We start from the raw sequence: 11529 nt of genomic DNA on the forward strand, positions 1-11529 counted from the left end.
CAACCTGTCCAAATCTTATTCTAATTGGATGACAAAAATGCTTGACAACTTCCAAATAGTTTCAGAGCCTGAGGATGCCTGGACTTCTCACATGTACATTGCACGAGTCCACTACTTCATAACACAGTTTTGCAAATACCTAAAAAGCTATCAACCCAACTGAATGTAAGGTAAGATTATAATTCGTTTGCACACAAACAACAAATTAAGTTTGAGCATTAATATCATACTGTACTTCTATTGCTGGTAGTAACTAAAAACAGCAATTGCCTTTTTCATCAACAAAACACCAGACAGAACCATATGGAGACTCGAGTCATTTTTTTCACAACAAAATATCACTTATGTCCCACGGATATGGTAATTTCATGCCATTTCCTAGTGAATTATGCATGGATCATTTTCTAGGTCTCATTGTCCAAAAGTAAACAGAACCTACAAGTGACGTGATTACAACTGCTCGACTTCCTTGCCTATTAGCCTTTGCATCATGGAACGCTCGGAAGCATGGCTTTCAACCAGGTCAACCTCTTCTCACTTTTTGTCGATATGAATGTTTTTCTCCAGGTTGGGCGCTGAAACAAATCACAAGCAACACTATAAGTACTGCAATCAACACCTTGCATACCATTTAGTATAGCAACACAATGACTTTCAGAATATGGGTCATTAGTTTGAGGTGTTGCAGTTCCATTTGATTTCAAGACAGAATTAATCTCCCTTGAATTCTCAGTTCCCTTATGATATTTCTTGTTGGGTCCTGAACCCAAAAGCTGTGCTGACTGGCGCTTGTTGCATCCATGTAAAACAATGTCATTGACATTCTCCCTTGAGCGTGCCAGATAGTTTCTTCCAGACCTATCTCCACCAATTACAATGGCTTGCTTTCCAGTGACCATTGGCTTCGTAAATATTTTGCATAGCTCTTCATAAATAGGACACCCCCATTTCCTGTATGGCGCAATCTCAGGATGCACCTATAAGTTTCACAAGTTGAAATTTTGGAATACAGTTAAAATTAGATGTAAAAGAATGAGTGTCATTGTGTGTGTGTGAGAAAGAGAGAGAGAGAGAGAAGAAAGTTTGTACCTGAACATATTCTTTCCACACAAGATCATCAACATCCACCATCTTCCAACGATAATTCCAACCAAAGTTGCCATGGTTATACAAAGGTTTTACAATACAATATCGTTTTCTTAAAACAGAAAGATGTTTTTTCAATTCCATCTTATCGTAATTTAGACCTGTTTGCTGATTAAATTCTTTGCATACATGGTCCCATGCCTCCTCATTAAAGTCACTGACACACACGTCTGTATGGTAGTTCATTTCTTCAATCAGCAATTCTACGAATATCTTCTCCAGGTGTGGTGACCAGTTTGGACTGGACCAAACATCCTCATATTGCTCTTGATTTGTCTGATTATCAATCTAGAATATGAAAGATTTTGCCCACATTTAGGTATAAAAAAGACTAACTTTCTACTAAAATCCATCTTTGATATTCATAACCAGCATTGTAATTAAACTGGCCAGCAAAAGGATGATACAAATACAATCCCTTAATTCTTGCATCTGCAACTCAAACGTGTGCTATTGGCAAATTGTATTACATTATGAAGTAAAATTGAATGCAAGATACCATTTTGGTTAACAGAGTAAAGATGGACACTTTTGAACATTTCTTTTACCTGTAAGCCTACCATTAAGGCACCATCACTTGAAATGTTCATATTCAATGATGTCATGTATGATACATACAGAACCATAATACATCTGACACAGATCACATCACAAAACCAATAATGAAATGTACTGCCAAATACTAATATCAGAGTCAAACAAGGGAACCACTTTTTTGCAATAATCCAAGCAACAAAATCAACAAAAGTGATCAATAAAAAAAATGACAATAAGCAATTGAATTTACCTCTGTTTTGAGGTCCTTCCGCTGGAACTTGAAAAGAGAGCTAAGCCCATCAACCTTGTCCTCAAATCTCTGAATTTGGCAGCGCAAGTCTTGGGGATCTTCCTCATTCTTGGCGAGAACGGAATCGTTGGAGTCCTCGACTGATTGAAAGTAGAGGCGACTGACATTTTTTGCTGTACATTTTTGCATGCATACAGGGCAACTATATCTCCTCCTTCTCAAGCAGTGCTTGAACCACTGTTGTAAACTATGGAATCAAGCACGCACACACCAGAATAAATAAAAAACATCAATTCCATATTCTGATTTTTCATTTTTCAACTCATGCATTTATAGATATAGTATGATACATTCATAATTATTATATTCAATGAGAGAGAGAGAGAGAGAGCGACCATGGCTCGTGGAAGACATGACCGCAGATGGAGATGGCTTGGAGATCTTGAGCAAAGGGCTTGAGATCTTCGAAGCAAATCGAGCAGATGGTCTTGACAATGCGCTTGCCACCCACCATATCTCTCTCATATTGTATGGTGACCATATTTCTCTCTGTGCTCTGCGTTAAAAAAGAAAAAAGAAAAAAGAAAAAAGAAAAATTCACAGCCTTCTGTGACTTTTGTCTCGTATATATTTTACTCGGCGTGGGGTGGGGAATGGAGCGCACTTTAGAAAAAGTTTGAAGTGGTAGCGGGAACGAAGTGGGAAAATCCAACACTTTTCCCCTTTTTGGCTCCAAAATCCAAGGATGTGCAGTAAATCACATTATTATTATTTTATTTACACTTATTTTCATTTCCTCCAAAAACAATGATTTATTTATTTTATAGAGAAAACCTTAGAATAAGCTATATGGGTAGAAAGTTAGTACACTTTTGACTTTTCGTGGTTGGCTGAATCACCTTAATTAATTATAAATAATAATAATAATAACCATAGTAAAACCAACATACATCATCTTCTTAAAATAAATTAATAACAAAAATCATACATCATGCAAAGTGTCCTTCTCCCAAGTACGGTTTTGTTTGCATCTTCATAATATTTTCCATCTTTTGCACTTTTTCCATCGTCTCAATCAAACATACCTTAAAGTTAATACAATATTATTCCTTCTTCATTTTTTTACTATGTAATTTTTTAATGAATAAAATCATGTCATTTTTCATAAATTGTTTTTTTATATAAATAATGACATGATTTTATTTAGGGCTGTAAATATTCTCGAGTCAAATATTAAAAACTCAAGTTTGTTAATTTAGTTTTTTTTTTTTTCAAATATAAGTCAAGCTCAAACTTATCACCAATCGAGATTTTATATTCAAGGTTTGATTATTTTCTTATCGAGCAAGCTTGAGTTTATTCATGAGTTACTTGAACTAAAACGTTCTACTTTTTTACAATTTAATGAATTTTTACCATGAATAGACTAATTATATTTTTAATAAGATACAAATAATAATTTAATATAATATGAACCTATTATGAACTTACATAATCTAATTTCAAATCTATATAAATATATTTTTAAACAAGCGTACATATAACTATATATAATATTATATATAGTTAAATCGAGTCCTCGTATTCATGAGCTTGTTTACAAATGCATTATTATGTTTGAGGTTGACTCGTTCAATGATCAAGCCTAAATTTAAGACTTGAACTTGACTAACTTTCTAAACAGTTTGAACTTGACTTATTTTCTAAACAAATGAACATAAATAAGATAATAGATAAATTGCAAATTACATCTCTAATGTTTGGGGATATTTAGATTTTCTATCCTGAAATTTCAAAATTTGGAATTTACATCCTAAAGTTTACAGATGTTCGGATTTTACATCTTCACGTTTTGGAATTTGGATTTTGATCCTTAAAGTTGGGGTGTCCCCTCTAAATTTGAAATTTTAGAGTATAAAATTTAAACACCCCTAAATTTTAGGGAGTAAAATCCAAATACCTCTAAAATTTAGGGGCTAAAATTAAAATTCTAAAATGTTAGAGTGTAAAATCCAAACACTCCCGAACTTTAAAAAGTGTAATTTGTAATTTATTCAATAAATAAAAGTCTAAAATCTAAAACTCCCCTCCAATTATTAAAAAAAAAGTTTGTTTAACGGTTGTCTTAGAATATTTGTTAATGGAGCATTTTAAAAATGTAAACAATTGTTCAAAAAATTATTTATATTTTTCTTTTCCTAGAAAAAAATTATAAATATATTTAATAAATCAATATCTATTAACTTTAATAATTATAAAAAAAAGATTAAAAAAAAAAGATTTTGCAATCCCGCGCACTCGCTTCCCGCTACTATAAATCATAAAAATGGCTCTAATTAGTAATTATTTAGCTCTCAAAATATAAAGTTACAAAACTAGTCTTTGGCTTAGGCTTAACAACGAATCCTGTGTTTCTCTGTCAGGGGTTTGCTCTTCAAATTTCCAAAGATGCCTGAGAGAATGTCAAGAAAGAAAGGCAAGCGTGGCTCCGATTCTGAAAGGGTGAGCTTGTCAGTTATGGCTCCCACCACAACCATGTCCTATTTATAACTTAAAAAACATGCTTGTTATATATATATTGATGATGCCGAAAATATCACCAGTGAGTTGCAAGTGCTCCTCGAACGAAAGCAATATCTGCAAAAAGAAAGCAAAGGACCTAAAAGAGAGCACCGGTGTGGTGTCGGCCAAATACCCTCCGAAGGTCAAGTTAGAATCTCCTTCCTTTAACCCTAGAGTGCCAGAGTTAAGAATATTATGCGTACCTTCATACCTAGGGTTTCTGGGGTATTTATATTGAGTAGAATTACCTTTCTTTTAGGATACAACTTCCTTCTCAAGTTCCTTTCCATATAGGGGTCTTCCCAAACGTGCGTCGCAAGAAGTCCAAATATACACGTTTGCGTGGGGATAAAGCAAAAGCTTATCTGAAATATATCAAACGACGTGCCACGTGGCATCCATAATTAATTTATACAAGACGGACATTCAGAACACCCAACCGTCATAGCCGGGTTACTCATGGTGTCGATCCGTCCTCACCGTCTCCATCCCACTTACTATTTTTATCCCCTTCGCTCCCCTTTCACCCTTGGATCCGTCCTTATAATCCGACTCGATCCATGGAATGACTAAAAGCAATGTATTAAATGGGGACGGCCTTATCATACCATGACGGATGACACGTGGCCCGTACTTCTGACGAAGAGCACGTGGCCCTCGTGGATTGGATATTTCCCCAAAACGAGGCGTCGCTTCGTATTCCGTGCCCTCTGTTCTATAAAAAGCCAGATTTTTCTCTCCTCATTTCATCTTCATATCAAAAACTTGTGAGCAGAGCACAACCGTCACAACTATCGTGCCTTCCTGCCATCTCAACAGATCCGTCCGTCGTTCTTCGTCAGAAACCGTCTCAATCCGGTATGTATTACAAACCTTTCTCCGTCTTTCTTTGAATTTCATTGTTTTAAGTATATGCACTTTCTTTAGAACCGTCGGTATCTTAGGTTATACCGTCATAAATGTAGGTAATGTCTAGTGCGTCAAGTAACAATGTTTGCCCGCGAGGGGGCGGCTACGATGAAAAGTTCCCGTCGGGTCCAAGAGATCCCGACACTTCGCGAAGAGAGGAATTCGTCAAGTACCTCTTCTTCCCTTGACGGTGGTATAGAGACAGAGAGTTCAGAGTCGTCCAGGAGTAGTTTGGCCGGCGTTGATCCCCCCGTCCAGTCAATAATTGGCCCCGATGGCCTTAGGGAATTCGTCAGGCTGCCTCTCTGGACGGTCAATGATTTTAGGTCGTCCATGACCGAATCCCAACTCAACTTACTTAGGACCAAGTATCAAATACCGCATAACATCCGTCCGCGTCTTCCCAAAAAAATCAGAGAACTGCGACTACAAGGGAGTAGACGGTGTTGGGATCTACGAGCAAGCTTTAAAGGCGGGGCTCAGATTTCCATTAAGTTCTCTTCACCGTCGACTTCTTCAAGACCTGGGTCTGTCCATCACCCAAATCTCCCCCAATGCCCGGAGAGTGTTCATTGGGGGTTGAGGTTTTATACGGGGCAATGTCCGACGGTTCTCTGCAAGGTTGACGGTGGAAGAATTTTTCCATTGTTACCGTCCGACGAGATTGTTAAGTCCAAGGGGATGTATAGCTTCGCAGCCTAGAAGTCCTTTATCGAGGCTCGTCGCTGACACCTGCATCGAACAGAGATCGGAAGAGCCGTTACTTCTTTTTAGAAGGGGACGAATGGATGTGTCATCCAGAGATGTAACCAATATGCCCGTCGACACAACATGGGGCATAATGCCTCCGTCGGGTATGTGTATCCCTTTTGCTTCCGTCCAGCCTTTTTTATTTTCATTTTTTTCTTTAGGCTTAACCGTCCTTTATTGCAACGCGAAGGACCGTCCACAAAGTTGACTTGGAGCAAGGAGTTTTCTTCGGAGAAAATCTTCAACAAAACAAAACCGCAAGAGAGGACTTGGGCTCAACTCGTCACACTCGATACGCTTCATCGGTATTGTGACGCGACCGTAACCTTCATCCGCCGCCCGTCAATACGATAAATGAATTCGAAAACGTAAGTTCATCAAAATTATACCCGTTCGTAATTCTTCTCGTTTTACTTTTTTATCTTCTCTCTCATCCGTCTTTGATTTATTAGAGATGGACGCCGCCAGAGGAAAGCATTCATTAAACAACAGTGCGGCGAAGAAAAAGCAAGAGGGAGGTCAAACAAAGGGGACGGTCCCACCCGTACCGTCAAAACGGATTCAAGTTGAAAAAACGGACCGTCCTCCCAAGAAGCAAAAGACCTCCACCGAGCCCGTTGTGGCTTTAAAGGCGAGAAGACGGGGCGTCAAGCATGGAAAAGGCAAAGGCTTGATGAAAGGCCCAAAGAACCTCCGAGGAGAAACCACCCGTTCTCTTCCGGAGGATTCTAGCTATGCCCTTGAGAAGATGTCGTCATGCCACCGACGACTATGCAGACCTCGGCAACCATTCAACGGAAGCTATGGGTGAGACGGGTCTTTTCACCCTTGCACAGTAATTTTGAATCCGTCTAATATTGTTACTAAGTTCCTTCACATCCGTCATAACGTTGTATTTTGCTTCCAGGCCATGGTGATGATGAAAGGGCTCCATGGCCGTTGTCTCAATCATGAGACATCCATGGACCGTCCGAGAAAGAAAAGCCAGACGATGGAGGATTTAGCTGCACGAGTTGAAGACCTACAAGATCAACATGGACAAGAAAGCTCAAATATTCGGAGCAGGTCGAGAGGAGGTGGAAAAAGAGAACGGGCATCTTCGTGAGATATTGAAGGACAAGGAGAAGCACTGACGAGACAACATCCAAGCTTCACAACGCAAAAGAGATTGCCGTTCTAGAATATCGGGATTCTCAACTCCTTCCGACCTGAGCTAGGGAGCTCCTTGCCGACGGGTTCGATGACGCCATCCGTCGTGAAGTCATCGTACCCTCGATCCGGACGTATCCCATATATCTATCGATGCTCAAGGGCAAACGCTTGCACAATCCGTCCGTTCGGAAAGTACAGAAGAAGTGTTTGCCGTCACCGCTCCGGCTCGACGAAGGCGAAGTTCCACCTCCCGCCACCAAATGACGGTCCAATGGTCGAGAACTTCTCCTAAGAATGAATAGGACACTTGCTTTTTTGTAAATATTTTTACCGTTGTAAGAGAACTTTATTTAATCCGTCATTTGTAATTTAAACTTTGATTTGTCGAATCTTTTATTGCATGTTGCTTGCTCATTATCCGTCGTGCTTTCAGTTAACCCGTCCACTTGATGAATGGCCTTTCAAATGTGTTTTTGCTAACCGTTTATTTTGTGAACGAGATTTCTTTTACTCTTTGGGTGATCCGTCCACTTTGTGGACGTGTAGGTTTCTCACCCTGTGGGTGATCCGTCCTCTTTGTGGACTTTAGGTTTTTCACCCTTTGGGTGATCCGTCCACTTTGTGGACTCGTAAGTTTCTCACCCTTTGGGTGATCCGTCCACTTTGTGGACTTGTGAGTTTCTCACCCTGTGGGTGATCCGTCCACTCGGTGGACTTGTAGGATTCACAACCTGGGGGTGATCCGTCCACTTTGTGGACTTTAGGTTTTTCACCCTGTGGGTGATCCGTCCACTTTGTGGACTTGTAGATTTCTCACCCTTTGGGTGTTCCGTCCACTTTGTGGACTTGTAGATTTCTCACCCTTTGGGTGTTCCGTCCACTTTGTGGACTTGTAGATTTTCACCCTTTTGGTGATCCGTCCACTTTGTGGACTTGTAGATTTTCACCCTTTTTGGTGATCCGTCCACTTTGTGGACTTGTAGATTTCTCACCCTGTGGGTGATCCGTCCACTTTGTGGACTTTAGGTTTTTCACCCTGTGGGTGATCCGTCCACTTTGTGGACTTGTAGATTTCTCACCCTGTGGGTGATCCGTCCACTTTGTGGACTTTAGGTTTTTCACCCTGTGGGTGATCCGTCCACTTTGTGGACTTTAGGTTTTTCACCCTGTGGGTGATCCGTCCACTTTGTGGACTTGTAGATTTTATTGTAGACTTTCATCAGCATGTATAAAAAATTCCTCTCATAAGTTTCAATAAACCAAATTATTCATGAAAAAGAAAAACTCAGCTCTAAGAAGTAAAAAGCCATAACATTTAAACCGAAAAGTAAGGCAAAGAGGTATTGTGACTGCCGCACTATCGGTAGTACTGTGTGCTCCGTGTTCCGGGGTGGCCTAACTTCTTTCCGTCTAATGTCTCCAAGTAGTACGTTCCTTTCCCCGCCATGAGATGATTCGGCACGGACCTTCCCGGCTTGGGACCCAGCTTTCCTGTGATGCATCTTTCGTAGCGCCAAGCACTTTACGCAACACTAGATCTCCAACTTTGAAGTCCCGTGCCGAACCTTAGAGTTGTAATGTTTTGCCATCATGTCCTGTACCGCGCGTCTTTCGGCCGCCGTTGCCCTAATTTCATCAACAAGGTCAAGCTCTAGACGTAATGCTTCGAATTCTTACTCTCGTCATAACTTTCCACGCGGTAGCTCGTCAATCCCACTTACCGGTGCATGGGCTTCGCACCAAACGCCAATCGAAACGGTGTCTCTCCCGTTGGCGTCCTTGCCGTTGTTCCGTACGCCCATAGGACACTTGGTAGTTCGTCCGGCCATATGCCCTTTGCCCCTGAGCCGGTCTTGATGATTTTTAACAAGGACCGGTTCGTGACTTCAACTCGTCCGTTGGCCGTGGACGAGCGGGCGACGAGTAGTGATTCTTGATTCCCACCGAGAACAAAAATCTCGGAACGCATCGTTGTCGAATTGCTTCCCGTTGTCCGACACGAGCACTCTGATCCCATATCGGCAAACAATATTTCTCCATACAAAGCCGCGAATATTTTTCTCCGTGATAGTAGCAAGAGCTTCGCTTCCACCCACTTGGTGAAGTAGTCGATACCAACCACCAAGAACTTCATTGTCTGCCGCTATTGAAAATGGACCCATGATGTCTAACCCCCATTGTGCGAATGGCCATGGGGCCGTCATGGGTGTGAGTTCCTCCGTTGGCTGCCCGATAAGGTTGCCGAATCGTTGACACTTATCGCAGGCTCTTACGTACATACGGGCATCCTTCGCATTGTCGCCGCAATACCCTCGCCCGAGTAGTTTGTGTACCGCAGATCTTGATCCTCAGTGGTTTCCACAGATCCCTTCATGAACTTCCCTCATTACGTAGTCCGCTTCGTCATGGCCCAGGCATCTTAGATAAGGTCGGGAGAATCCTCTTTTGTAGAGGATGCCTTCGATCGCATGAATCGGGCAGCCCTAACCTTCAATTTCCTAGCTTCTTCCTTCCCCGTTCGGAAGCTTGCCGTCCTTGAGGTACGCCACGATTGGAACCGTCCAACCCTCTCCGATGGTTAATTCCCGCACCCGAACATTATCTAGTAACGATGAATATTGGACGAAGGACAATACCCGCTCGGGACGACCATAGGTTCGGCCGAAGCAGCCTCTTGCGAGTCGATCCGCTTCTTGATTCTCTTCTCTCGCATCCGAGTTATCGTGAATTGGAGGGCACTCGTCCGACCCTTCACTTCTTCGAGATACCTTCTCATTCGTTCATTCCTACAATCATAACTCCCATCAACTTGGCTAGCTACGATTCGGGAATCGGAGCAGACCATTGCCTTCCGGCCCCGGCTGCCATCGCGAGCTCCAATCCCGCTACCGGGCCTCATACTCCGCTTCATTATTCGTAGCGGGAATTCCGTACGGATCATAGATTCAATTTTATCTCCTTCCGGGTATGGAGTACAACTCCGATTCCTCCCGCATGCTTATCGAGGATCCGTCTATGTGAATTCTCCACGTAGGGCGTCTCTTCCTCGCCCCCGCTCCTCACGTGTAGTGAATTCCGCAATGAAGTCCGCCAATATTTGTCCTTTCACAAATGCTCGTGGCCGGTATTGGATATCGTACTCGCTTAGCTCGATAGCCCACAAAGCCATTCGTCCGGCGGTTTCGTGATCGTGCATTGCTCTCCGCAATGGCCGATCCGTCGGATTGTTATCGTGTGTGCTTGAAAATACGGCTTCGCTTTTCGAGCTGCGGACTTACAAGTGCGAAGGCGAGTTTCTCTATCCGTGGGTACCTCTCCTCGCCGCCTCGCCCGGCTCACAAAGTACACAGGCTTCGGACCTTCCCTTCCTCTCTAATGAGAGCCGCACTTACCGCTGCGACGAGACAGCAAGACAGGAATAATTCCTCCCGGCGTAGACATGTGCTAAGTAATGGCGGCGTACAGATATGCCTTCAACTCTTCAAATGCCCTTCGCGCCGTCCGTCCACTCAAAAGATTTCCTTAGCGTTCTAAAGAAAGGGAGACACTTGTCTCGTTGCTCTTGATACGAATCTATTTAAGGCCGCTATCTTTCCCGTCAGCTTTGCACTTCCTTCACCGTCCTTGGAGGGGATAGATCCATAATTGCTTTCACTTTTTCGGGTTGACCTCAATGCCCCGCCGGGACACCATGAACCCTAAGAACTTTCCAAGACTCCGAATGCGCATTTGCTTGGGTTCCCGCTTCATTTTGTACGTTCGAAGAGTGTCAAAAGTCTCTGGAGGTCCCTCGCATGATCCGACGCTTTTACGCTTTTTACCAACATGTCATCTACGTAGACTTGGACGTTCCGGCCAATCCGTGCTCGAACATCTTGTTCATTAATCGTTGGTATGTGGCTCCCGCATTCTCGAGCCCGAATGGCATTACCTTGTAGCAAAAAAGCCCTTGACTCGTCACGAACGATGTCTTCTCGATCCGTCTTCTCCAACTTAATCCGTCGTACCCCGAGAAGGCGTCCGGCGAAGCTCAACAACTCATGTTTTGCGGTTGAGTCGACTAAAGCGTCAATCCGTGGGAGCGGGTAACCGTCTTTAGGGCATGCTTTGTTCGCATCCGTGAAGTCAACGCACATTCTCCACTTCCCATTTGACTTTTCGACCATTACCACATTCGCCACACCGTCCGGGTAGTACACTTCGCATGAAGTCCGCTTCTCGTA

The 11529-nt window shown here is 42.5% G+C and overlaps 1 protein-coding gene across 1 annotated transcript; it reads right to left on the bottom strand.

The window, feature by feature from the left end:
• Nucleotides 1–259: 259 nt before the first annotated feature.
• On the bottom strand, nt 260–2509 carry LOC142626457 (L10-interacting MYB domain-containing protein-like). Its single transcript, XM_075800275.1, has 4 exons — nt 2329–2509; nt 1934–2180; nt 1090–1434; nt 260–977 (listed from the first exon to the last, which is right to left on the bottom strand). Exons 1-4 carry the CDS (start codon nt 2472–2474, stop codon nt 489–491), a joined length of 1227 nt encoding a protein of 408 aa, XP_075656390.1. The 5' UTR covers nt 2475–2509; the 3' UTR covers nt 260–488.
• Nucleotides 2510–11529: the final 9020 nt, after the last annotated feature.

Source organism: Castanea sativa, chromosome 2, assembly GCF_040712315.1.
Source record: "Castanea sativa cultivar Marrone di Chiusa Pesio chromosome 2, ASM4071231v1".
NCBI lineage: Eukaryota > Viridiplantae > Streptophyta > Magnoliopsida > Fagales > Fagaceae > Castanea > Castanea sativa.

Bases quoted from the DNA above. Each gene is read 5' to 3' on its own strand.
- LOC142626457 (XM_075800275.1), bottom strand. From the start codon at position 2,474: ATGGTCACCATACAATATGAGAGAGATATGGTGGGTGGCAAGCGCATT. The intron at 2,181-2,328 runs GTCGCTCTCTCT...TTGATTCCATAG, and splicing joins CATGTCTTCCACGAGCCATG to TTTACAACAGTGGTTCAAGC. The intron at 978-1,089 runs GTACAAACTTTC...TGAAACTTATAG, and splicing joins TGTGGAAAGAATATGTTCAG to GTGCATCCTGAGATTGCGCC.